Source organism: Jaculus jaculus, chromosome 8 (genome assembly GCF_020740685.1).
Source record: "Jaculus jaculus isolate mJacJac1 chromosome 8, mJacJac1.mat.Y.cur, whole genome shotgun sequence".
In the NCBI taxonomy this organism is placed as follows: domain Eukaryota; kingdom Metazoa; phylum Chordata; class Mammalia; order Rodentia; family Dipodidae; genus Jaculus; species Jaculus jaculus.
In genome coordinates this window covers 140,096,930-140,124,532 of record NC_059109.1, presented here as the reverse complement: position 1 = coordinate 140,124,532, position 27,603 = coordinate 140,096,930, and the positions used below count along the sequence as shown (strand labels likewise).

The 27,603-nt window shown below is 54.1% G+C and overlaps 1 protein-coding gene across 2 annotated transcripts; it reads left to right on the top strand.

Annotated features, from left to right (window-relative positions):
* Positions 1–11,894: 11,894 nt before the first annotated feature.
* Positions 11,895–25,662, top strand: Rbbp8nl (RBBP8 N-terminal like). 2 transcript variants are annotated; one of them, XM_045157454.1, is made up of 14 exons: positions 11,895–12,008; positions 18,064–18,198; positions 19,185–19,227; positions 19,867–19,962; positions 20,351–20,463; positions 20,819–20,891; positions 21,070–21,212; positions 21,324–21,406; positions 21,584–21,750; positions 22,242–22,950; positions 23,171–23,297; positions 23,668–23,738; positions 23,845–23,941; positions 25,382–25,662. In XM_045157454.1, exons 2-14 carry the CDS (start codon positions 18,138–18,140, stop codon positions 25,507–25,509), a joined length of 1,911 nt encoding a protein of 636 aa, XP_045013389.1. In that variant the 5' UTR covers positions 11,895–12,008; positions 18,064–18,137; the 3' UTR covers positions 25,510–25,662. The 2 variants fall into 2 exon arrangements, with proteins under 2 accessions (XP_045013389.1, XP_045013390.1); XM_045157455.1 differs by lacking the exon at positions 11,895–12,008 and adding an exon at positions 13,214–13,242.
* The last annotated feature ends 1,941 nt before the right edge of the window (positions 25,663–27,603 follow it).

The window sequence follows — 27,603 nt, the reverse complement described above, 5'->3', positions numbered from 1 at the left end:
AGGTAGGAGGATCTCCAAGAGTTCGAGGCCACCCTGAGACTACATAGTGAATTCCAGGTCAGCCTGAGCCAGAGTGAGACCCTACCTCGAAAAACCAAAAAAAAAAAAAAAAACCTAGGAAGTAAACTACTTGGGCATCTACCAACAGCCTAGTGGGCAAGCCATAGTTCATCATGCCAGAGTCTACCCACAGGTGAGTGGGCAGGCAATGGCCAGAAGCCGGATACAAGAGGCTGCAGTGGGATGAACTCTTTCTGTGAACTCTCAGAAGAGACCAGATTAACCTGTACAAGCAGAAAGCTGAGCAGTATCAAGTCTGGGGACAGGGGCTTAAATCATGATACAAGACAACAGAGGATATAGACTGTCCTAACTCTCTTCTGAGCACTGAGGACAGATGTGACATTCCACAAGTCAGTTAACATTGTGCCTGTCATCAGGCAAAGGTGGTTATTATTCTACAGGAACTCCTGAGGGGGCAGAAAATGACCCGAAACTTGAACAGAACATCCAAAGAACAGAGACAGAAACTCAAGCAAGTACTTGGCCTGAATGCTTGCCACAGGGAACGTGGAGACACCCAAAGGCCATGGAGGGAGGAGTGGCTAATTGCAGCACACCTCCACAAGGCAGCCTTGTTCAGACACCAAAACAGTGATGGGGAAGTATGAACCCCAGAAAGATCATGCCCAGGAAAAGAAACCAGACCCCAAGACTACATGCCATGCAATTCTGCTCTCACAAAGTGCTCAGCTAGGTGAACTGGGTGAGGCGGGGCATGGAGTTATTGCTGGTGGGTCCTGGGTCTCTCTTTTGGGTGGTGAGAATTTTTGGCGACTGCCACTGAATTGCTCAGTTTAAAGTGATTAGTTTCATGTCGCAGGATGGCCCCTTAATGACAGACAAATTTAAAATCCAAGAGGGCTTGGGCAGACCTTCACCTTGATGTGCCCATATCCCTGGACATTTCACACAAGCGCATGAGGTGGGCTTCCCACCCTGCCCCCACTGCAGCTGCCACAGGAGCAAAGTCCCAGCCAGACAAGAACAGCTACTGAGCTGACAGACTCCTCTCTCTTCCCTCCAGTGTTCACCAGTGCCTGCTGCAGGGCTGAGGGGCCAGCCCCAGCCCAGGCGGCATCCTATGCACAGGCTCTGGGATGACACAGCCAGAACGCACCTCGCAACGGCCATGCCTCCCACCTTCCACGATGATGGGTGCGCTCCTTCCCTGCCGGTCACCCAGGCGGGTCCTTACGACAACGCTTGGGGAACACGAAGAGGGGATGCCAAGTAGGAGCTTTCCTCTAGAAAGGGCAGAGGCCGAATCCAGTCCTCATCCTGAGACCCGACAGAGGGACCTGGGGGGGGGGGCTAAGGTCCTGGGGTGCACCCCACCTCCCCAGAATACCCTAGTGCTTCTCCTTGCTAGCCTTGCTGTCGCAACACATCCATGGCCTGCACCTCTGCTTTCCACCCATCTCCAGGAACGCATTTCCAGCTGAACCTGAGCTCCATGTCATCACCACAGGCAAGACCACACCCGGCATCGCATCCAGGGCACTGAGACCCAACACCAGAGACTGTGTGCTCCCTTCCCATATCTTCAGCGTTTAACTTTTTTTTTTTTTCAGGCTATAAAATTCTGACTTTAATATTTTCAACTCTTGTTTCTCATAAAACAACAATATTAGTATTTCTCTAAAGACACACAGACCATTAATGTATCTTTATGATGTGTGTGGGATCCATGGTGCATGGACCCTGGCCCGCTGACACCAGACCCTGGCCACGAGGCATCAGTTACAACATCTGGGCCTGACACTGTCTCCGCATGCATGGCAGGGCAACTCAGTTTTATTATCTGTGACGTGCCAGCAGACAGCCCAGCCCAGTCCTAGGATTGCTCTCATCACCAACACCTACTTGTCCCCTCCGGCTACCCTCCCCCCAAATCACAGATCAAGTTATCCTGACCGACAGCCATTTACAGTCCCCATCACATGCTCGTTAAGTTCATGCAGCTCCAGGAAGCGGAGGGTGACCTGCTCCGCACAGACACAGCCCTGAGCCCGGCCATCGCAGCCCCGAGCCCAAGGACAGTGAGTGGAAACAAGCCCGTGCTTCCCGTGCTGCAGTCCAGGAGGCCCAGAACTGTGCCATGCTCCCTGCCTGCAGCTCCCCTCAGCCGCTTCCCCCGCCTGCTGGATAATGACTCCCCAGTCCCCACAGACTAGTAATGAAAGCTGCCCGGGCCCTTCAGGAGCCTGCTGGACCCCCAGGAAGTTCTCCCAGCACCATCATGCCTACTTGGCCATGCTGCAGAGCCTACAAAGGCCAGAGATTGGGGAGTTACCTGTGGTTTGCCCCAGGCCCTGCACCCTGCAGACCCCAGGCATGAGCCTTGATTTGGGGGGAATGAGACAAAGAGGTTAGCTTAGCTAATAGGCTGGCTAGGGGTGGCCAAAGCAGTAAGGGCTAGGGTGGGGGTCCATGTGGCTGGAGGGTCAAGGCCAAGGATTCCAAAACCTTAACAAGCAAGAGAAATACTGGCTGGTTTTTTTTTTTTAATGAACTTTTTATTTTATTTTATTTGAGAGACAGAGAAAAAGAATGAGTGTGGCAGGGCCTTCAGCTGCTGCAAATGAACTCCAGACACGTGCAGCCCCTTGTGCATCTGGCTCATGTGGGTCCTGGGGAATCAAACCAGGGTCTTTTGGCTTCGCAGGCAAGCGCCTTAACTGCTAAGCCACCTCTCTAGCCCCATAATGGCTGTTCTGACACTTTCACTTCAACTGCAATCACCACTGCGGATCTGTATGCAGAAATGATATCTCCATCCCAGGGGTGTGCAGTCGTGCCCCTGAAGACTGCTGGCAGCTCTATGCTGCAAAGCTAAGTCAGCTGAAAAGTCTTTTAAGATTCTCAAAGCTGAGGATACAGCTCAGTGGCAGAAAACTTGGGTAGCATGCAGGAGGCCTTAGGTTCAGTCCCTAGTACTACCAAAAACGAAACAAAGCCCTCAGACATAGGCTGGAGAGATGGCTCAGTGGTTAAATGCACTTGTTTGCAAAAAGCCTGCCAGTCCAGGTTTGATTTCCCCAGTACCTACATAAGGCCAGATGCACAAAGTGGTGCATACATCTGGAGTTCATTTGCAGTGGCAAAAGCCTCTGGATGCTCATAATCTCTCTCTCTCTATATATATATATATCTCAAATACATTTTTTTTTTGTTTTTGGGGGGGGTAGGTCTCACTCTAGCCCAGGATGACCTGGAATTCACTATGTAATCTCAGGGTGGCCTTGAACTCATGGCAATCTATTTACCTTTGCCTCCCAAATGCTGGGATTAAAGGTGTGCGCCACCATACCTGGCTCAAATAAACATTTTTTTTAAATTAGCTGAATATACAGACACCATCATGATACTCACTTCTACACTAGGTCTGTGCCGAGATGGCTAAAAAACATTCAACCAAAAATGTGCCCCTCACACATAAGCCAGGCATGATGGCATACTCATCCCAGTATCTGGGATACAAGGTATGAGGTTGAAACAGCCTAGGCTACACAGCAAAACCTTGTCTAAAATAAAGAAAAGAACACATCCTCTGATGTTCATAGTGGACCTTTGACAACAGCCAGAACAGGACAGCCAAATGCCCACAGTGATGGTTCATGTTAACTTCATCCAGAATCTCCGAGGAGAAAATCTCTAGGCATGTCTGGGAGGGAGTTTCTCTATTAGGTTAAATGAAGTGGGAACACCCACCCTGACTGTCAGCAGTAGCACCCATTGGCCGGGGTCCTAGACTGAATAGAAAGAGAAATGCAGGCGCTAGGGAAATGGCTCAGGAGTAAAGAGTGCTTGCTGCTTAAGCATGAGGCTCTGTGAAGCTTGAGACTGCACAAGTTTGATTCCCTAATACCCACATAAAAAGCTGGGCATGGTCACGTACTCTGTAACACCAGTCCAGGAGACGGGGTGGACACTGGAGAATCCCTGGGGCTCACTGACCAAAAGTCAGCAGCTCCAGGTTGACAGAGATACGCTATGTCCAGGGAATAGCCAGATGACGCTGGGCTAGCAGAGGCCTTCATGCACTGGGCCAGGGGTGAGGGCATTTGTACACACACATGCCTATGCCACACATCGCATACATATGCCACACACATATACTGCCCCATACATACAAAACAAAATGGGGAAAGTGAGCCAAGCACCAGCATTCCTCCCTCTGCTTCCTGACTGTGGGCGAATGTGACCAGCTGCTTCTTGCTCCTGCCGCCACGCCTTTCCCACTGCCACGGACTGTGTCCTCAAACTGTAAGCCAAAGGAAACTTCCACCCTAAGTGGCTTTTGTCCTTAAGTGGTATTTTGTCTCAGCTGCAAGAAAGGCAACTAACAAACCCACCTACTGATGACAGGAGTTATTAAGAAGAAGAATAAATAGAACTGGGCATGGTGGCACACACCTTTAAAACCAGCACTTGGGAGGCAGAGATAGGAGGATTGCCAAGAGTTCAAGGCCACCTTGAGGCTACATAGTGAATTCCAGGTCAGCCTGGGCTAAAGTGAGACCCTACCTTGAAAAAACAATAATAATAATAACTCTGTGGCATAGTTCTCAGCATTAGGAGGGCAGCCTGGCATGTGCAGCATAGAATAGCCTTGGGAATATTGCGCACAGCAAGAGGCACAAGATGTGTGGGGCTATGTACAAGAAATGTACAGTGCAGGCAAATCCAGAGACAGAAGTTGACAGTGGCTCTCGGGAAAGGGTGACTACAGCTAGGTCCAGGGCTTCCTTCTTGGTAGGGAAGATGTTCTGGAATCAGACAGCTGCCATGGCTGTGCCTACTTGTGACTGTAGGAAGTGCCACTAAATTGATCATGCTCAGATGGCTAAGATGCTACCTTGAGAAAAACCTAGAGAGACATGTTCGCTCCAAGCAGAAGGGACCCTGTCAAGACAGTGACAGTCAAAGGAGACTTTGACCATGTTAGGCACATATTAATGCTTTGCAAAGTGGGCCATCTTGGCAATTCCTGCATTACCAAGAAGAAACTTTAGGAGCTAAAGAAATGGGTCAGAGGTTTAAGATGATATCACAAAGCCTGAGGGCCCAAGTTCGATTCCCTAGTTTTCATGTAAAGCCAGATATACAAAGTGGTGGCCCTCGTACCTATTCTCTCTCTCTTTCTCTCTCTCTCTCTGCTTGTAAGAATACTTTTTGGGGGGGTTTCAAGGTAGGGTCTCACTCTAACCCATGCTGATGTAGAATTCACTATGGAGTCTCAGGGTGGCCTCAAACTCACAGTGATCCTCCTACCTCTGCCTACAAGTGCTGGGACTAAAGGCATGTGCCACCATGCCCGGCCAAAACTACTTTTTTAAAATATCTTTATTCATTTATTCGTCAGAGAGAGAGAGAGCAAGAGAGGGAAAGAGAGAGCACCAGGGCCACTAGCCACTACAGACAAACTCCAGACGCATACACCATTTTGTGCATCTGTTTTTACACGCACACTGGGGAATCAAACCTGGGTCATTTCATGCAAGCATCTTAACCATTGAGCTATCTCTTCATCCTTAAGAATAGTCTTTTTTTAAAAAAAAAAAGAAGCAATTTTAAAAATAGTGTGCCTTGAACATGGTGGCACACACCCTTAACCCCAGCACTCAGGAGGCAGAGGTAGAAGGATTGCCATCAGTTCTAGACCAGCCTGGGACTAAAAAATGAGTTCTAGGTCAGCGTGGGCTAGAGTAAGACCCAACCTTGAAAAAAACAAACAATAAGCTGGGCGTGGTAGGAGGCAGAGGTAGGAGGATTGCTGTGAGTTCAAGGCCACCATGAGACTCCATAGTGAATTCCAGGTCAGCCTGGGCTAGAGTGAGACCCTACCTTGAAAAACCAAAAAAAAAAAAAAGAAGAAAAAAAGAAGAAAACGAAAAAAAGAAAAAAAAACAAAAAGTAGTATGTGGGCTGGAGAAATGGTTTAGCAGTTAAGGCACATGCCTGTGAAGCCCAAGGACCCATGTTCAATTCTCCAGGTCCTATATAAGCCAGATGGTTTGCAGAAGCTAGAGGCCCTGATGCACCCATTCTCACTCTCTTCCCCTCTCTCCGTCTCTATAAATAAATAAATAAATAAATAAAATCTTTTTTTTTTTTTTTTTTTATTTGAGAGCAGTAGACAGAGAGAGAAGGAGTCAGATAGATAGAGAATGGGCACGCCAGGGCCTCTAGCCACTGCAAAGGAACTCCAGACACGTGTGCCCCTTGTGCATCTGGCTAACGTGGGTCCTCGGGAATTGAGCCTCGAACCGGGGTCCTTAGGCTTGACAGGCAAACGCTTAACTGCTAAGCCATCTCTCTAGCCCTAAAATCTTTTTTTAATTTATTCACTTGAGAGAGAAAGAGGCACAGAGAGAGAGAAAGAGAGAATGGGCTCGCCAGCGCTTCCAGCCACTGCAGACGAACTCCAGACGCGTGCGCCCCCTTGTGCATCTGGCTAACGTGGGTCCTGGGGAATCGAGCCTCGAACTGGGGTCCTTAGGCTTCACAGGTAAGTGCTTAACCACTAAGCCATCTCTCCAGCCCATAAATAAAATCTTTTAAAAAAAAAAGTAGTATGCCTATTACTGAATTATGTGACGGGCAGTGAGAAGCACCCCTGCCCAGATGCTCATGCCCAGTACCGTGTTCCCCAGTTGGACAGGCAGCCAGCTGCCAGGAAGGAGCCCCTCCCCCTACAGACCACCAGAAGCCTCTCTGCAGGAGGATGGGCCAGGAGCCCCAGGCTTTACAGAAGGCAGCCCAGTCAGGCAAGCCCCCTCCTACAGGGCCATATTAATAAGTGACACATTTATCTGGGGGCCAGAGCTATAAGACTGGCCTGGCCTGGTGCTGGCCGCCCAACCTACTCCTTATCTATTAGTCCAGTAACACAAACATCAGTGGCTGGGCAGCTTTTAAAGGTGCGCTTACAGGCAGCTGTCTTTGAAGCCTTATCTCCAGCCCTCCCAGCTCAAGGATAAAAGCCCACAGTGGCCTCACCCCTGGGTTTGGTGTTTTGCACCCACCTGGCCCAAGAAGCATGGGAGCCCTTGGGACCTCCCTTCCCAGCTTGATGGGCAGCCTGAACACTTCCAGCATCCTCAGAGCCTTGCTTGGATCACTTTTAAAGTTTTTTAAGCCTTTAATCCCAGCACTCAGGAAACAGAGGTAGGAGAATTTCTATGAGTTAGTTCAAGCCCTGCCTGGAACTACACATGAGTTCCAGGTTAGCCTGGGCTAGGAGACCCTACCTCAAAAAAAAAAGTGTGTTTTTTTTAAAGAAGTAGATAATGACAGTGGACCTGTTCAGACCTCCAGCCCTGGTCACCTGTAGCTCTCCTGCTGCCCCTGTTCCTTGCTACCCAGTGTCTCAGAAGATCAATAACTCTGCCAGCTTAGTGGGCTGGACCCACCATGGAACTGGCCCAGCTGATCCGGCCTTTCTCAGCAGAGCCAACAAGGAGGTGTTGGAAACAGCTAAAGTAGCATCACACGGATCAACACAGGCTGAGCTCCAGACCCAGGTTCCTGACATCCATCCCAGTAGAGCAGAGGAGTGGAGGTTCCCTGGGCTGCAGAGGCGTGGGAAGGAGCGACCTCAGCCCTCCCCCATCTCCTGCCTCCCCCAAACTCATCAGCTCCACTCTGTCCCCCACATGCTCCCTTCTTGTGGCTCCATTTCCTCCACCCTTTATCATTTTCTGGTCCTTTGCACATCCCCATCTAGTCTCTGCTTTGTTTTGATTGAGTGATCCTGTACCCCACATTCTACCCAAAGCACCCTTCAATTGCTGCTTTTTTTCCCTAAGCACTGCTACCAGCTTGTGTGGCCAATATGACCTGTTACTTAAGAACTCCTAGTTATTACCATGGGATATATTTTATAATCATGGAAAATGTTAATAAAAATTAAAAAAAAAAGAACTCCTAGAGAGGGGCTGAAAAGATTGCTCAGTGGTTAAGGTGCTTGCCTACAAAGCCTAACAACCCTGGTTTGATTCCCTAGTACCAGTGTGAAGCCAGATGTACAACATCTAGAGTTCATTTGCAGTGGATAGAGGCCTTGGCACATGCCCATTGTCCCTCTCTCTTCAAATAAATAAATAAAATATTTTTTAATAAAAGAAGGCTGGGAGCCGAGTGTGGTGGTGCACACCTTTAATCCCAGCACTCGGGAGGCAGAGGTAGGTGGATCACTGTGAATTCGAGGCTACCCTGAGACTACATAGTGAATTCCAGGTCAGCCTGGACTAGAGTGAGACCCTACCTCAAAAAAGCAAAAAATAAATAAATAAAAATAAAAGAGGGCTGGAGAGATAGCTTAGCAGTTAAGACAATTGCCTGTGAAGCCTAAGGACCCATGTTTGACTCTCCATGTCCCAGGTAAGCCAGATGCAAGATGACACAAGTACACAAGGTTACATATGTGCACTAGGTGGCACATGCATCTAGAGTTCAACTACAGTGGCTGCAGATCCAGGTACGCCAATTTTCTCTTCCCACACACAAACACACACATTCTATCTATCTATCTATCTATCTATCTATCTATCTATCTATCTATCTCATTCCCACTCTGGCTCTCACTCTCTCACAAAAAAAAGTAAAAACAGAACTACAGCCAGGCATGGTGATGCACACCTTTAATCCCAGCACTCAGGAGGAGGGGCAGAGGTAGGAGGATTGCCAAGAGTTCAAGGCTACCCTGAGACTACATAGTGAATTCCAAGTCAGCCTTGGGCTAGAGCAAGACACAACCACAAAACAAAACAAAACAAAACAAAACAAAAAGCTACCTAGGTGTGGTGGTGCACACCTCTAATACCAGCACTTGGGAGGCAGAGGTAGGAGGATCGCCAAGAGTTCGAGACCACCGTGAAGGCCAACCTGGGACTGGAGATGCAGCTCAGAGGGGGGTAGAGGACTTTCCCAACACACAAGTCCTTGAGTTCCACCTTCAGTATAAAAACAAGATCAAAACCGGGAGCAGTGACACGCCTTTAATCCCAGCACTCGGGAGGCCGAGGTAGGAGGATCGTCATGAGTTTGAGGCTACTGTGAGACTACATGGTGAATTCCAGGTCAGACTGAGCTACAGTGAGATATTACCTCAAAAAAAAAAAAAAAAAATCAGCCACATTGGAAATTGCATGAAACCATGTCAATAGTCTTTTTTGGGGGGGGGAGGGGAGCAGGAGTTTCGAGGTAGGGTCTCACTCTAGCCCAGGCTGGCTTTTCATCAACAGTCTTTAGTGTAAGGATGAGTATTCCAAATGAGTCCTCCCACATACAACCACAAGCCCACAACCAAGAAAACATGTAGTTCCATCACCCTAGAAGGTGACCTCTGCCCTTTCACCCATAGCTCACCCCATCCCCAAGTGTCCTCAGGCCTTTGTGGGCTGTCTCCTCCCCCAAGCTTCTGGGCTTTAGTGGAGTCTGGGTCCTCTGCCACCTGTGCTGTGCTTACCCACAAGGGCTGTTAAGGGGCAGGCATCAGATGCCTCTGGGTGGGAGAGTTTTCCATCACAAAGCTAGGCCCCTTTGCTTATCTAGCCTGCCACTGCTGTTTGGGGATGATTGTGAACATCTCCATCTACAGGGCTGCTGGGCTTCAAGGCAATTGTGTGTGACCCTTTGAGAAAGTCAGCTTTTGTGCAGCTCACTAACATCTCTCATTAGAGACAGCCCCAGTCAGAACACATCCCACCACCCAGTATTCCCAGAGACAGATCCTGGCCAGGGCTTTGCCTGTGACCTCAGGGCTTATGTGAGCTGTGTGGGAAGCAGGTGAGGACCTGGCTCAGAGAGGGTGGGTAGCTGGCTCAAAGTGGCCAGCTCTCAAGGACAATCAGGACCCAGACATGGCTAGGGTAAGAACTTGGGATTAGGGTAGAACAGAACAGGTTCCCAGAGTCCCAACCTCCAGCCCTGGTCCAGATTTAAGGCTGCATTATTGATGGAAGCATGTCTTTGCCTCACTAGAGGGGTCCCTTAGACATGCACACACAGCCCACACACATGCACACACAGCCTCACAATACACACAGAGATGCATACATGCACACACACCCTCACACACATGCACACACAGCCTCACATATATGCATACACAGCTCCACACATGCACACTCCCCCCCACATGCACACATAGCCCCACACCCATACATGCACATCCACACACACAGGCACATGCTACCCAGCCATGCAAGTGGTAGACCTGCCCTCACTCAGAAACACTTCCATGTGTGTGGCACCTATGCAGATGCATATCTGAACCCAAACAAACTGAAGAGCCAAAACCAGCCATGTTCAGACGCCAACACTCATGCTCCAGAGGTGGGTTCGCCATGGGCTGCTGCATAAAACACCCCTAACCCTGGACATTCAAGATAAGGCACAGGCAGGTGCAGGGACAGGGTTCCTGCTGCCTCACTGAGGGAGGGAATGTGCTCCCTGGCCCCTTTATAGGAGAACTGATACCACTTAAGGGGCTAACCACCTCTCAGCACCCCCAGTACCAGTCTTGGGGTTGGGATGTCAACATAAGAAGTGAGAGGACACATTCAGACCAGAGCCAGAAGCAAGCATAGCATCCTTGCACCCATGCCCACTGTCCCCACACCTCAAGCACAACAGTGATGTCCACTCTTCCTTGTGGCGTGCATGCAAATAGATGCCTCTCATGAAGGAGGGTAGGGACAGGTGTCCACAGAGTTCCATAACCTAGAACTTCCCCTGCCATCAGGAGGACCCCAAGGGAGCCAGAGATAGTCTAGTCCTGCCCCCAGCTGGCAGCAGGAACAGGATGTCCTATCCTGTGCACTCTGAGAGCCAGCCCTCCCCTTTCTGAAGCTACTTGGACACCCTAGGGGGCCCTCCTCACAGCCCTTCCATGACCCTACAGACTGAGGAACCACCCCCCCCCCCCGCGCTCTGGACAGAACCAGAGAAGAGGAAAGGGTGTGGATGGCCGCAGCCCTCAGAGGCTACTCTTTTCTGCTTAAGAGTGACCACTGTGTCACTGTCCAGACAGCAATGGCAACACCACAGTGTTGGCTCCTCTAGCACTCTGGGCCATGTCATCCTACGCCAGACTAGCCTCCAGTTCCATGTGTCACCCTGAACTCCACCTACCTGAAGACCCAAAGACGCCCACCCAACCTGGGCCACAGAAGGAGGTGGAGCAGGGGCTGATGGCCCTGTCACTCCATGGGCTTCTTCAGGGGGCTCAGCTATAGCAGACTCCTTCCATCCTGGGCATTCAGAAAGGAGACACAGGACAGACAGAACAGACCTAAAGCCCAGCCCCTGCTGCCTCCGCCACCAGCAGAAGCCAGCTTTCCCAGGAAGAACAAGTGTGGTGCTGAGCAGCCCCCAGCCCAGCCAGGATATTTCCCAGTAGCAGTTTCTGGAGACATAGGTCATGTGGCTTTTTATCCCCAAGCCACAGGCAAGGACAAAGGAACACCACCTGCCGTGGTCAGCCGGAGGTGACCTGAGATGCGGGTGGCCGAACAGGCCCTCCCTGCCTCTGTCCAGCAGGAGGAAGCAAAAGAACTGTCTCCTTCCTGCCCAGGGGTGCCTCGGCTGTCTGAGCCCACACTCCTGTGCACGGCCCCACAGGATGCTCCTGGTTACAGCCTGGCTCTGCAGCCAGGTGACACAACGTGGATTATGGGGAAACAATCCGCCTCTGTGCACTGGGCCAGCTGGTTCTGCCACTTTCCCGCAGACGGTGCGACCGGTCCGGCTGCTTCGGGCAGTCCCAGCCTCCTTGCTGCTCCCGGCTGGAAGAACCTGAAACCCGTCGGGCGGGTTTGGTCAAAATTCCGTCTCCGGCTTGTTGCCTTGCAAGCTCACACCGCTCACTACTATCTCTCCCTGGTGGGGAGCTCTCAGGACAGAGGTCCCCCGGAAGTCCAGGCTGGCCAAGGGGCCATGTGAGTATGTTGGCGAAGCCAGGCGGGGCCCCTCCAGGAGCCGGGTGGGCTGGAGCAGCTTCCTGTGGAGGCTGGAGGCCCAGCTCAGACTCCTGAGGAGAGGAGACAGGAGACAGGAAGTAGGAGGCCCACTGGAGAGGGAGGCAGGGGTAGGGTGGGGGAGGCTGGCCTAGAGGGTAGCATGAGGGGTTCTCTGGAGTGCCTGGTCCTGAGGACCAAGTAAAGATGAGGAGGGCACATGGGCTTCCCGAGTAGGGGAATAAAGCAGAGAATTAAGATCTGGCCAGGCACCATGGCCCCAGAAAGTTCCCACTGTCTGCAGAGGGGTTCCAGGGCCCTAGAACAGGCTGTGTCTTGGACCACCCATTGCCCAGCTCCTCGTAAGGCAAGAGCCTCTACAGTTGTGGGAATAAGAAGAGTGTGAGTGCGTGGCTGGGTCCAGCCACCCATAGCTCAACGCTGGGGCAAGGGGGATACTGGCCCATGCTCAGTCAGTGGCTACTGGGCTGTGGCAGGCAGTGGGAGGAAGTGTAATCACAAGTCTGCTCAGGCCCCGCTTCCAGACCCTGGGGAGGCTGCAAGGGCTGCACGCCATCCCGTCCTGGAAGAATCAGGTTGCAGGGCCCTGTCACCTGAGCTGCAAAGCACCCTTGTGTGTGTGTGTGTGCGCGCGCGTGCATGCGTGCGTGTGTGTGTGTGTATACATGTGTGTACATGTGTGTGTGTGTACCTGTGTGTACATGTGTATGCAGCTGTCCTGAGGTCATGCAGCGGCTGTGTGCAGGGAGGGAGTGGCACTAAGATTATGTGTGGGTGTTTGCTTTTGGCATGTATACAAACATGGGACTTTTCCCCCAGTGGAGTATAGCTCTGTGTGGTGGCTGCACCTGTCTTTTGGGGGGAATTTATATGTCAGGAGGATTAAGAAACTACGCTGGCAGGGACACCTCAGGATATGGCTCCCACCCTGAACTGATCCAAGAGGTTCCCAAGAGGCTGTGTGAGCTGGCAACTGGATACGGATGTCATCTTTCTCTCTCTCTTTCTCTCTCTCTCTCTCAGTTTTCCATCTATAAAATAGGGCCTGCCATGACCACTCCATGGGTGACTCTGAAGCAACTGTAAGGTCCTGGCACATGGGCGTTAGAGGCACCTGCTCCTTGCATGGCCACAGCCCCATCACTGTATCAGGCATGAGAGTTCCAGCCACATTCAGGTCACTACCATGGACAAGGTAACCAAGACACAGATAGACAAGCGGTCTGGCTAAAGTCACTGATAGAGACTTTGCCCATCCCTACAGATGGTATCAGCCAGAGCCTGGTTTGAATCCTGCCCCAACCTATTTTTCCACTTACCTGTTCCACACTTTGCGGTCTGCCATCTTAGAACAGGACAATTAGCATTTCCTCCATGACCAAGTGGGCCCTGATCATGTGATCACTCAGTGTGCGGAGCTGGGCACACAACACCAAATACCAACATTCAATGAACTCTGATGGTGTGCCTGGTCTTGGAATGGGCTTGACGAGGTACCAGTGGTGGCTAGGCAAGGGCTGCCAGCTTGGCCTCCTCAGCAAAACCTCAGCGGGGTTTTAACATCCCTCAAGAAAAATCCTTGGCATGGTGCACAGTGCCAAGTGGCCCATGGGCAACAACAGCCACTGCTATTGCTACTGCTGTGGTCAGCACTGGTTTGCATGGCTAGATGGATAGTCAGGTGGCTGTATCAATGGCCTGTCCCCAGAGAAGTAATAGAATGGGGTCCCTCTTGACCCCTCCCCTGAGGACCATGCCAGTGAGAAGGAGCTAGGCATAAGTGGCAGCCAGCCAGATGACATCACTGTGCCCACTGGTTCAACATTCTGGAAAAGAAAGAGAGTTGGCCACCATCCCCAATGACAGGCTCAGACAACTAGAGAAGCTCTGGAGCAGGACCCAAGTGTGGTCACTGGCCCAGAGGCAGCCTCAGACAGCACAGCGGTGGTCTCTGCCACGGAGCAGATGGTGCCCAGCCCTGTTGGGAGCCACTTCTGGGGCTGTGAGCCACCAAGACCCATGGACTTGAAGTGAGTCCCCAGTGAGCTTTTGTCATGCTGTTGGGGACAGGCTTTCCTCCACTGTGGACTTGACAAGGGATTTGTCCTCCTACAAAAGGTCCTTTGATTATTATTATTTGTGTGTGTGTTTGTGTGTGTGTGTAACTGTGTTGTCATGAGAAAAGCGATTCTTCCAGGGGCGCTGCTAGTTGCCCATCACTACAGAGCCCCCCCCCCACAGAGATGGTACCAACTTTGGGGTATGGAGCTGTGTGTGGGGGAGGTAAGAGATGCAGGGTCTCTTTTACTGAGCACATACCCCTTGCCATTCCTGGCACATGTGATGCAGTGAGTATCACCACCTCCTGAGACAGGCAGGAGTGTACAATTGCCCAGATGAGGCAATCTGGACTCGGGTAGAGCAGCTAGACCAAGACTACACAGGATGTAGGATAGGAGCCATCCTCAAAGTCACTGCTTTAGCTTTCTATCCAAGCTGAAGGCTGGGGTTGCGGTGCCCTAACCTCTGGGGCACTGAGACCTGAGCATGTTGAGAACCTCTGCTTCCTCCCAGAGGCTGGTCCAGGCTTTGAGGAACAAACAGGACTCTGAGGGTCAGATGGGGCCCCTTAAAGGCAGGTGGAGGCCTCTAGGGACTGGTGGGGGCTCTTGTGTAGACAACAGCCTTCAGGAGCCCGCACAGCCTGCAGTGTTTCTTCTTGAGAGGGTATGAGGTAGAAGACGTTCTACTGGGCCTCAGACTCGCTTGCTCATGGTGGAGGGTTCTACTAGGCTCTGAAAGGGGAGGGGTCCAGTTTAGTCACATGTTCTGGTTCAGTTGAAGTGCTCAAGCTGTTGGTTTCAGTAGCACCTGCCTACTGGCCCAGGCACTGGTACCAAAGTCCTCACAGGGTAGGCAGCAAGGTGCAGCCCTCCTCTTGCCTCCTGCCAGCTTTGACACCAGGCCAAATCAGCTCAGGGCCTCCTGGGCATCCTCATGGGCAAAGGGGGTCAGAGAAGCCTGGCCAGGCAATAGTGTATGAGGTGACAGCTGATCACTTTGGACCTACCCTCCACTGCGCAGGCTGCAGAAGGAGGTGGAGCAGGGGCTGATGGCCCTGTCACTCCATGGGCTTCTTCAGGGGGCTCAGCTATAGCAGACTCCTTCCATCCTGGGCATTCAGAAAGGAGGGTACCCCTGTGCCTATCCCAGAACTCTAAGGTAAAGAGTTTAGGCATCTGCCAACCTGCTCCACCCTGTCCTGTACAGTCCCCCAAATGCCTTCACCCTCTCCTGGGCACCACCCCTCGGAGTTACCCTACAGGCCTCTTTCCTGTCACAGCACCCTACCGCTCTTGCTCTAGGCCTTGACTCTAGAGAGACCCCCACCCCCACCTTCAGAGCCCCACACACCCCAGAGCCCACCAAGATCAACCACCTTGCTGACCTGTGGCACGAGACTGCTGGGCATGGGCCTGTGTGTTTTCACAACCCAGGTTCATTCTGCCCACACAGCCCACTTCTGCCCCAAAGCACCAAGACTCAAAGACTTCACCCAGGGGCCCTCCACTCCCTTCCTCCGTGTACTCTCCCTGCCTAAACCCTCAACACAACAGGCAGAGGCCACGGTCAAGGCTGCCCTAGGTAGAACAGTAGCCCAGGAAACTACCACTTGATCTTGGCCAAGAACATCTCACCTGCCTACCAGGGAATTCATACCATCTCTACGATAATATCACCCAGGGACGGGATAATCTTGTCCAGTCTTGTTATGGCCATGGGTCCCTGGCCGGAATGTGGATTCTGTACCCCCATATGGTGTGCAAGAGAGAATTTCTTGCTGTCCTTTGGGGACCTTGAGATGAAAAGCCAGAAGGCAGATGTGGAGACACTGAGTGAGAGGAGACGGGCTCAGAGCGGGGACTCTTAGCCCTACTAAGTCATCCTCTGCACCTTGATGATTTTATTGGGAACCAAGCTCACTTCACATGGACTGGGCCCACACATGCCTATCAAGTCCACAGACACCTCAAGCTCCCTTGGGTGGTTCCTTTACAGGCGTCAGACCAGCCCACGCAGCAGGTGCTAGGGGCCTGGGAAGAGCCACTCACTGGACAAGTCTGGGTGGAATTTCTGGTGCCGTGGCTCAGTCCCTTCTTGGCCCTGCTCATCCCAGCCTGCCAGAGGCTGGAGCAAGCAGGCCCCAGTTAGCCGTCCCGTCATCCAAGCCCCTGGAAAAGCAAGGCTAGCACAGCTGGCCACACAGAACCATCCAGAAATGTCCCGAGCCCATGCAGAGTGGAGTCCAAATTCAGATTCTGGATGAGAGGTGGGGACAGGACCTCCTTAGGCCTCAGTTTCCCCACCTGGAAAAAGGCTTCTCAAGATAGCCAGTATTAGATGGCTCTGGTAAGTGATACCTGTATTGAGTATAGGATAATCATTACTAGGGTCATGTGCCCTGCACCTTGGGGAGCTCAGCCTCAGTGTCATCACCTTAGCCTCAAGGACAACTCATGGGGGCAACTCTGGCTCCCAGCCTCTAGTTGGGGACTTCCCAATTCTTCATTACTAGAGCTGTCGCCCACAGACACAGGCTACCAGCTGTCACCCTTACACCACTAGGAAGCTAGCATGGGAGCTGGAGCCCAGGTGGGTCTGCAAACCTATTTCAGGAGCCCACCTTCTTTCTGATACTCTGCCTTCTTCCCACATCCTGGTCTCTGTCCAATAGGTTCCTGCCATCACCACAGCCACCATGTGACAGGATACATTCCGCTCTAGGGCTTCCATGCCCCATCTCCCCTTTCCAGACCTACCTCCAGAAACCAAGCCTTCTGCCTAACGCTCAGACCCTCTGACATTCTCCTGTCAGACAGTCTCCACCTTCACCCGGGCCCTGGGCTTCTCTCGGGGTCATAGACCTGCCAACCTCAGTCAAGGGCACCTACCTCATCAACTTCCAAAAGCCTGGGGTGCTCATGTCTGATGTCCTGCTGTGATGCCCTGCAGTAGACGGAACCCAGGTGTTCAGAGGTCCTAGTTTGGGGTTCTGATGCTGCAGAGTGCACCTTTGCACCCACATGTGGGGGAGTTCAGGGCAGTCTGTAAAAGTGCATGAGATTCCTATCCTCTCTGTACTAAGACCCCAGTCCCTGAGGCCCAGCCCACAAGGACTCTATGTCACCTTAATTTGGGCCTCAAAGGGACCACAAAGGGTCCAGAGCCTGACCAAAGGGAGCATTTAATGGCCAGGAGTCCCTCTGCAGGGGATCCAATCTCCCTGGAAGGCCCCATCTTTCAGAACAGAAGCTGCCGCTGCAGTGTGGTGTGTGTGTGTGTGTGTGTCCACATATCAGCATGGGTCTGTGCCTATCCACCCGTGTCCATGTGTGCTTTCCATCTGCACATGAGCACGTGGATTGTGCATGTTGTAGGTCCATGGGTGTGTGCCTTGCATCTGCTTGTGTTGTATGTGCAATGCTGTCTTTGTGGGCGAAAGTGTGCCCAGTACATGTATAAAGGGGTCAGTGGCTTAGCAGGGCGATAGAGAGGGGCTCTCATCAAAGTGGGTCTCTGTGGAGGCTCCTCATTAAAGAGGGGAAGAGAGGCCACAGTGGTGGTGACGGGATGGACTAGGGGCCAAGCTTATCTTACTGCATGAGGTCTGACTCCCAGCTGGGCAGCTGGCCAAGCATTGACTACTTGACGCCAAGAAGGGCTTGCAGGGGGTAGTACTGGTGTTGGGGGTCACTCTGGTGGACCGGGCAGCTCATATGGGCAGGCACTTGCCTCCAGATGGCCCTTTCCTCTTTCTAGGTCTTCCCTAAGGATACCCAGCAGCCACCACCTCTAACCACTCACTCTGTGTTCTTTCCTCTGAACTCCCCTGACACTGAGCAGAAACGTCCCCATATAGATAGATATAGGAGTTCACCTCCTGAGGCCCAGGTCTGGACTCTGCAGCCCACAGGCCCTTCCTAAGCCAACCCTCTCCTCATGTCCTCCTCTGCAGGCTGGACACAGAAGGGCAATAGAGGCCCCAGCCATCCCCACGACCAGTGCACAGTGGCCAGGGCCCAGGGAGCCATGGACAGCTTCATGGAGTCACTGAACAGGCTAAAGGAGGCCCATGAGAAGGAGGTCTTGGGTGAGTCTCCAGGCCCTGCATGCAGGGTGTCCCCAGACTCCACCCTGTGGTGCAGCCAAATGGAGGGGTGAGGATCAACACCCACACTTCAGGACCACAAGCTGGGCCCAGCCCCAAGTGCTTTGATACTGTGCTTCCCAGAGGGTCAACTCCAGCATGCAGAAACAAAACCCAGGCCTGCCTGGCTGACAACTATAGGAAGGTCTAGCCCAGTGGCCCCTCACCCAGGGAGGAAGACTGCCCCTGATAGGAACCCACCCAAGGCTCCCGAGGCCCTTTTGAAATATCCCAGGCACTGAGCTGACATCCCTCCCTCCCTTCTCACCCAGCTCCATCCTCCACCTAGAGGTCAAAGGGGCCAGCCACGCCCCAGGCACCTAGAGAAGTAGGGCTGTCCCTACAGAACCCTTGGTCCCAACCCCTCCCCAGGCTGGTCTGCCTCATGCTGGACCACACAGAGGTGTGACAGCAAGGAGGGAAGGGAAAGAGGGGCCTTGGTGGGTGATTGTCGCAGGACCTGAAGAAATTAGGTGTGCAGAGGCTACTGGAGCCCAGAGCAGAAATGCTGCCCCTGCTGGAAGGACAGGAAAGGGCGCCTGTCTTTCCACCCTACACTGCATGTCCAGCAGACACCAGAGTTCCAGGAAAAGCCAAAGGTGTGCCTAGGTTTTCCTTCCTAATGCCAGAAGTCCTCCACAACAGTCCCTCTTGGCCACTCTGGCCTGCCAGGTGACCAGCCACTTCCAATGCCTGGGTCCCTGTCAACCTCCAGAGAGGCGCCAATGCAGAGACCCCAAGGGCCCAGACCACACTTCAGGTAGCCAAAGCATCTGGGCAGTGTAGGCTGATGGGGAGCCTCCTCCTCCCACCCAGTCATACAGGTGACAGCCAGGGCAGGAGGTGCAGTGCCATGGTTCTGCCCATCACTACTGTGGGGAGGTAGGTGGGCCGGGCCTGACCAGAGCCTCCTCTGTTCTCTCTGCCAGGCCTGCAGAACAAGCTTCTGGAACTGAACTCAGAGCGCTGCCGGTGAGTCAGCCCAGTCTGGTCTGAGGAACAGTCAGTGGACAGCCCTTCCCAAGGGACGTGGCTGCTCATACCACCCCTAAAGCCCCAGGGTGTCAGCCCTGCCACTGTCCTAGATGCAGAAGGGAAACAAGCTGTGCATAGGGCTGGGAGTGAGTCTCTTGGCCAAGGTGACATAGCACAGAGGTGGTGAATTGGGCACATCAACCTCAAGGGGCTGGCAAGGCTTCAGTCTACCAAGGAGAGCACACTCCAGTGACCACACTCATGGTGAGACTGAACACATGGCCAGGCCTTTAATCGCAGCACTTAAGAGGCAGAGGTAGGAGGATCGCCGTGAGTTCAAGGCTTCCCTACTACATAGAGAATTCCAGGTCAGGGGAAAAAAGAGAGAGAGAGAGACTGAACACATGGTCTCGACTATTCTTGGGTGGCCTGTGGGTCCTCCACCCTGCCCCAAGCATATATAAGCCGAGGTGGCGCACAGACAAGATAGAGGTTGCAAGAGCAGCTCTGGTCTAGAAGTGTGGGACTGGGCCTCGCCGTGAAGGGCCCCGCTCCATGACAGGGCCCATGGGGTGGCACAGAAACCCAGGCTGCCCTGGGCCTCAGGCTAGCCTTCTTTCATGGTTTGCCACCCAGGGACGCGCAGAGGGTGGAGGAACTCTTCACCAAGAACCACCAGCTCAGAGAGCAGCAGAAGGCGCTGAAAGAGAACCTAAGGGCGCTGGAGAACAGGTGCGGCGGCTCTCCCCAGAGCCCATGCGGCTCGGGGGCATTCAGCACAGAACAGCCCGGTCAGGTTTTGCGGAACTTTAAGAAAATCACCTTTTTAGCTGGGCATGGTGCCACATGCCTTTAATCCCAGCACTTGGGAGGCTGAGATAGGAGGATCACCATGAGTATGAGGCCAGCCTGAGTCTACATAGTGAGACCCTATCTCAAAATAATAAAAATCACCTTTTAAGATTCCTTCCCAAACTCAACTACACATGGGCTGCTAAACCCAAATGGGGGAAGTCCTGGGGGCAAGAAGAACGGTCTGGGAAAGGCAGGGACAGGTCCTGGAAGCAGGATAGGGAGGGAACAGAATGGCCCCCTAAGTGTGGCCCCTCCTCCCGGCCAGGCTGAGGGCAGGCCTGTGCGACAGATGCATGGTCACCCAAGAGCTGGCCAGAAAGAAGCAACTGGAGCTGGAGAGCACCCACCTGCAGAGCCTGCAGCGCCTCTGTGTCCTCAGTGAGCCTCACCCTCAGGACCCCAGGGCAGGAAGTGGGGGTGGCCCATGAGGTGGGGGCAGGATACACCCAATTCCCACCCATATGCATCCCTGCCCTACTGAGTTCCTAATGATGGGGGGGTCCCACTGTTCCTATCAGTGAAGGACAAGCCCCGTCCCTGGAGGGAGCTCTGGGGACTACCCTGGTGCCATGCCATTCCTTTGACAAACCCCAAGGCCAAGGTTTGCCTAACACTTTCTCTTAGTCCATAGCTGCTCTGCCGATAGTCACTGGGGCGAGATAAGCAGGGGGCTTCCCTAGCACGGCGAGCCCCCACCCCACCCTGCTGCCTCACTTACCAACACCCTTTCCAGCCAATGAGATGAACAGGCTGAAGGAGGAGAACAAGACCCTGAAGGAGGAGGTGAAGCGGCTCCAGGGTCTGGGGTGAGTGGACCGATGCAGCGGGCCCCGCTGCCCGCATGGCAGGCCTGGCACACGTGCCCAGGGAGCAGCTAGTGCTAGACTCAGTGTGGGGAAGGTCCTGAGTGCCTGTGGAGGTGGCCTGACCCCAGCAGGTGCCTGGCATCTCCAGTCCTCACCACCCACTTTTTCCTCCCTCTAGCGATAAGCCTGCACCGCTGACTCGGGAGGGTGCCTCAGACCCTCCTTCGCCCCTGTCGCTCTCATCCCCTGGTGGCTGGAAGGGTGCTGCTGAGAATCCCCTAGCTGGCCCTGAGGAGGCTGAGGAGGACCAGGCCCGCACAGGTGCGGGGGGGGGGGTGCTGGGAACCCAGGAGGTCACTCAGACTTCTGAAGGGGCCCCTGCTACTGGCCCTACCAGCATCTCTCCAGCTCCCTTGCCACTCTATCCTACAGAAAAGCCAGCAAGCCACAGAATGTCTCCAGTGGCCAGGATCTCACCGGGTACCACTCTGCCCGATCCTCGGGCCCTGGACATGGTGAGGACACAGGTCCTGAGCACCCCCCATGCCATCCACAGCCTTGCTGGGAACCAGGCAGTGTGTGCCAGGCTCACACCAGTCCCCAGGCTGGGCAGAGACCCTAAACATCATTTGATGTGGGAAGAGACGGGGTGCCTCCCACAATGACCTATACCACCAACCCCCACCCTCCAGAGTCCCCAGTGCATCTCCAACCAGCTGCACTCCACTGTTGCCGTGGTGCGGCCTGGCTCCCGAGCCTGCCCCATGGACTGCGGCACCGCCAACGGGACACCCCCTCTGCCACCCACAAGGAGCAGCCCACCCAGCCCAACATATGAGCATGGCCTTCCCCTGGACAGGTGAGGCCCCACCTACACTGGGAGGGCTCTCCAGATCAGAGTCTGGCCCCCCAGGTAGCAGAGGCCCCGAAGCCCAGGCAGTGTCATTCATTTACCCTCCAGGGACTGTGGCTTTTCTGGGCATCCTACCTGACTCACAGCTCCCGTGTGGGTATTTCCTGAGTGGCCAGGTTCCTGGGAGGCAGGAGAGAGGGCTGAGACTTGGAAAAAGTGTTCAGGAGCTCCCATGCACAGTGTTTCCTCTGACAAAGCAAGTGAGACCAGGGGTGGGTGGGGGTCACCGGACACTCCTGGTGAGGGCAGGTGACTGGTGCTCCGCTCTTCCCGGGAGGAGGCAGAGGGCCCAGCGTCCAAGCCTTCCAGGGTCTAAGACTTCAGGCCTCAGAGTCCTCCCCTGTGTGATGTTCTGCCTATGGTCCTTCCTCTTGTGGCTCACTGGGCCAGTCACTGCTGTCTGAGGACCACCATCATCAGGCTCTCCCTCTTTGTAGCTTCCTGCAGGCCTCACGGCCCTCAGCCTATGAGTCCCTGAAGCGCTCCCTCCAGGCCGAACGCCTCTGCCTCCTGAACCGCCACCTGTCCCTACACCTGCGAAGCCCTCACCACAGCTCCCTGGCTCCTGCCACGGCCTCCCGCAGCCCCCAACCTCACAGCCTAAAAGCTGGGGAGATGGAAGGCTGGGAAGAACCCACAGGCCTGTCAGGCCTGCCTGGCGCACTCGTAGGCATTCACGACCCCCGGCTAGAGGGGGCACTGCACCTGCTCTTGGCCCAGCAGCATCTAAAGGAACGGGCACGGGCAAGCAGTGCCAGGCTAAGAGGCCCATCCATGCCAGAAGAGATGCCAACTTCTCCACCAGCCAGTTCAGATTCAGAGACATCTGACAGTGAGGCACCCAAGACAGCTCTGAGCACAGCAGCCCACCCTGGTGGGCAGCATCCTCAGCCCACAGGCCCAGGCAGCTCCTGGAGGAAGAAGACATACATTGTCACACAGAACTGTGCCCCAGACAAGCCCCTGGACCTCTCTGACCGGGGCCGGGGCCGGGACACTCCCAAGTCCTCTGTCCAAGCTCTGTCACTTGGCCCTACAGCTTCCCATACACTCAGACCGCAATCACTCACCCCATCTAGATCCCTAAGTCAAAGCCCCCAACCCCTCAGCAATGGTACCAAGGGGACCAAAGCTCCAGAGCCCAAGGTAAGGAGCCCAGCACTAAGCAAAGGCCCAGTCCTTGACCCTGGCCTTCATGCCCCCCTCACCCAGTCAGCAACCAGCCAGCCTTAGGAGGCCCTCTTCCCTCTGTTGGCTGCCTCATTCACACTAGAAGAGGAAAGGCTGACCCTCCCATGCAGGCCCAGGGCTGAATGGAGGAGGAAGCACCCCACTGGATTCTCAAACCATTAACTTGCCTCCTCAGGAGCCCTCACATGCTCTCTCGTGCCCCTATGTCAGCCTGCCCTCTCCTGACGGAACGGCAGGAGAGGTTGGAGGAAGGCCAGGAGCATCAGCCCTCCCACAGAGGCCTGACCCCGACAGGCGTCCAGGTGATGTGAGCGTGTAGGATCACGAGTCTGGCAGGGAATGACACACAGCAGGGACAGGTGTAGTGGTCAGCCCACTGGCCTCCATTTGGGTCCCTCCCACCTGCTGACAGGACAGAAGTACCAAAGCCTCAGTTGACACTGCTCCCCTGACGTTCGAGGAAGGGAGGCTGGCTCAGGCCCCCAGAAGGCTGCAGAGGCCGTGCAGGAATGAACCCAGGGGTGGGCCTGCGTTCACATCCCCAAGAGAAGCCCTGGGGCAGACACCTGGCCCTCCATGTCTTCATCTACAGAGTCTTCCCCCACCCTGGCACAGGAGGCTCTGAAGGCCCAGGGCCACCAGCCCAGTTAACCACACCACTGTGTCTTTCAGAGGCCAGCAAAGCTGGGCCACAGAGGCCAGAGTCAGAAGAACTGGAGGATCCAGACACCTCAGACAGTGAGGTAAGTCTCTGGCCACTCACTCAGGGTGACCTGGGGTGGGGAAGGGCCCAGGCTAGAGAGAGGTGTTCCTTGCTCTGAGTGTCCCCCATCCCCTGCTTCTGCCCAGGTGGGCTCTGAGGCAGGTGCCAAGCTGAGCAAGCCAGGAGAGGGATGTGTTCGTCTGCAGGAGAAGAGGAAGAGAGCCTCAGACCCAGGGGACAAAGGTACCTGCTTGAGGGGTAGGTGGGGCAGGGCCTCTCCTGACAACTGGGAGAATAGCATCCAGAGACCAGCTGGAGCCAGACAGAAGCCCTGAGTCTCCCCAATACAGGCCTCTGTGAATCCTGACCAAATGGCCTCCTCACCATGCCTCCTGGGCCTCAGCTTCCTCTCCTGTAAGAAGGCTGATACCAGACTTCTAACAGGTTTCAGTAAGATAAGAGAGCTGGGGACAGTCATCACCTTCCTCCCAGGGAAGGAGGAACTGCAAGCGCCACCTCTCCACCACCACTTGGGACTGGCATCCCCTGGACCTTCTGTCCACCTGCAGGCAGCTAGAGAGACATGTCCTGCTGGGCATGGGGTGTTTGCCCAGGGCTGTGCCTTTGAGCTACGCTCCTCTGGATAAGACAGTGGAGCCTGGGCCCAGGTATCAGGACAGCCTCCCACTTCCTGCTCTGGCACACTGGTGAGCCTTTGAACACCTAGACCAATAAGTACACAGCCTGGTGTTTGTCCAGGCAGGGCCGCAGCTTTGCAGACTGGGCTGGGGCCTCTAGAACACGACATTGTTGCCGGAAGGGGACAGCAGCCTGTGTTTGCTCCAAGGGGCATCCAGGGCACCTGTGTCATTTCTAAGTACTTCCTGTGCTGGAGTGGGGTGTGCCCCACCCAGGTCCCGCGGTGTCACCTTCCTGCCTCCATACTGAGCAGAGCTCCCCCTGCCCTCAGACGCACACACACGCTTGTCCTCCCAGCTAGGCCCAGGCAGGGGACAGCTAGCAGGAGGCTCCCGTAGGCTGCTCCCCCACTCCAGGATACTCACCTGATGATCAGTGAGAACAGGCCACTGGCTGGACAATCTTCCTGGCAGGTACCATGCTGCCCATCACTAGGGCCTTGTGGGCCTCTTACACCATGGGCAGCTATGAGGCTGTCCCTGCTTTAGCCAAACAACTGCCCAGCAGGAAGATTCTCCACTGCCTCACAGATGGGGTGAGGCAACTCTCCCATGGCCACAGGGCTACTGCACAGCCCAGCCTCTTGGCAGGTCTAGGTGGAGCCTACAGAGGACCAGACACACATTCCCTCTGTTTTGCAGCCCCAGCCCCTGGGACAGACCCTGTAGAAACCTTGTCTGCACCTCAGGAATCCACCCCAGAGCACCCAGCTATCCTATCCAGCATATCCCAGGACCTCTGCGAAGCAGGAAAGGAGGCACGGGCGAGGCCTTGTGAGGAGAAGGGCTACCCTTCCACCAAGTTCTCAAGCCTCTCCTCCCATACCCTGAACAGTTGCTACTGGCACTAATGTTAGGGACAAGGGAGCACAGCGGACTTCAGAGGTGGGCTCTCAGAAACCCAGAAGCTGAGAAGCAGGATCACTTATGGGAAGCACACACGGGGTTGCTACAACCATGGCTAACTAGATTTCACTTCCCACAGCCTTCAAGAAGCCATCCCAAGGGAGGAAAAAGCCCAGGGAGGCCCTGACAGCTGATGATAGTCCCAGAAACCTAAAGGACACTGAGGACTGCAGCTCCTCCCCCAGCAACAGCAGCCAGGAGACCTAGCGGAAGGAACAGGCCAAGGGGCACCATGCTGGTCCAGCAGTGGCTCCATCTGACCAATCATGTCCTGCCCAGATCAAACCACCAAACCAACAGAAAGCCTGGTACAAATGGCGTGTCCAGGCCAGGCCTACTTCCCCAGGGGTTCACAAGTCCAAACCCTGCCACCTCTCACTGACACCACCCCACACACACTCCACAGCAGCTGCACTCTAGGATGAGTCCACATGGAGCAGGGGGTAAGGACAGCTCAGGCTCAGGCCAGCCCCACCCCTGTGCCCCCACCTCGGATGCAACAGACCATTGGGATCCCAGCCAACCTTTCACCCCAGCCTACAGATCCAGATGATGGTCTTGTGCGCCCCCTAGTGGAGTCTTGGTCAAACACCTGTAGCGGGGAGGGTAGGGGGAAGGCCCTGGGGTGCAGGATGCCAGTCCAGAAAGGACCTCCAGAGAGCTCAGAGAATAAACATGTGAAGGGCAATGTGTGCAGCTGGTAGAGTTGGGGCTCAGTACCTGACTCCTGTAGGCAGCTCACCCAGAATGAGTTCACTGCATCCAGGGACCGGAGGGCAAAAGGAAGGGAAGCCCTGTGCTCTGCGGAGCACTCCTCTCTGTGAAAGAGGAGTCTCAGGGCCTCTCACGCTCACTGGAGAAACTCAGAACTCAGTCTCAGGCCCCTTGAGAGGAGTTAAGAAGCTCCCAAGAGTAATTCTGTACATGTGAAGTTTGAGAGTGGGAGTGGCCCCTTCCAGAGCACACAGGTACTGGGACGTCCCAGCTGCATCAGGAGCTTTATGGACAGAAGCACTGGGCCTGGGTCCAGTGATGACCTGTGGGAAGCAGGGCTACCCTCTTGCCAAATTATCAGGGTTCTCCTCCTGCTCTCCCAGCATTCACCACTAACATCAGGAATAGGGACACTCAGCTGACTTCAGTGTTGGGCTCTACCTGGGGAGGTCAAAGAAGGTAACATCTGAACCCCAAATTTGGGGTTGGGGGGAATGAATAGAAGTGTATTGAATATGTAGAGTTCCTAGCATGCCATCAGGAACATCCAGACACCTGATAACAGGCCAGGAAGAGAGCTTTACGTGACCATAACTGAGCAAAGGGGTCCCAGGCTAGGGTGGGAAAGAACCCTAGCATTGAAGGGACTGTGGATGTATCCATCCAGGAGTCTGAAACTGCCAGGCCTGTGGGGAGGGAAAGACTCGGGTGGTGACAGGCTGGGTGAGGCTGGGCCTGACTGAGGAGTGTGTGAGGAGGCCATTCTCCAGCAGGCCTCTCTGCCTTCTGCCTAAGAAACCAGAGCAACTGAATTCAAGGGAGAGGGGGAGGTGTGAGCTGGGTGTGGTGGTGCACATCTTCAATCCCAACACTCAGGAGGCAGAGGTAGAAGGATCTCTGTGAGTCTGAGGCTATCCTGAGACTACACAGTGAATTCCATGTCAGCCTGGGCTAGAGCAAGACCTTACCTCGAAAATAAATTTAAAAAATAACAAGCCGGGCGTGGTGGCTCACACCTTTAATCCCAGCACTCAGGAGGCAGAGGTGGGAGGATTGTCGTGAGTTCGAGGCCACCCTGAGACTACATAGTGAATTCCAGGTCAGCCTGGGCTACAGTGAGACTCTACCTTGAAAAACCAAAAAAAATTAAAAAATAAATAAAAATAAAATAAAATAAAACAAAAGTTGCTTAGATTTTTCCAGAATGAAATAAAATACAAGCAACTGACCTGCTGGCCAGGTTGGTTGTGGCTTTAGGGCCCAGGCCACTGGCCTTGTGAAGCCCTGCCCTTCTCTCCAAGGTTACCTGAAGGCAATGGCCAATAATACAGCAGAGACTGGAGCACACTGCACCTGGTCAACTGGCACCAAACCCTCTCAGTGCACAGTTTCATAGAAACGCTACCCCAAAAAAGTTGGGCATGGGGGCGCACAACTTTAATGGTAGAGGTAGGAGCACCATGAGTTCGGGGCCACCCTGAGACTACATAGTGAATTCCAGGTCAGCCTGGGCTAGAATGAGAGCCTACCTCAAAAAACCAACAACAATAAAAAAAAAAAAAAAAAGCTACTCCAGGGGCATCCCCA

Bases quoted from the DNA above. Each gene is read 5' to 3' on its own strand.
- Rbbp8nl (XM_045157454.1), top strand. From the start codon at position 18,138: ATGGACAGCTTCATGGAGTCACTGAACAGGCTAAAGGAGGCCCATGAG. The intron at 21,213-21,323 runs GTGCGGGGGGGG...TCTATCCTACAG, and splicing joins GGAGGACCAGGCCCGCACAG to AAAAGCCAGCAAGCCACAGA. The intron at 22,951-23,170 runs GTAAGGAGCCCA...TTGCCTCCTCAG, and splicing joins CCAAAGCTCCAGAGCCCAAG to GAGCCCTCACATGCTCTCTC.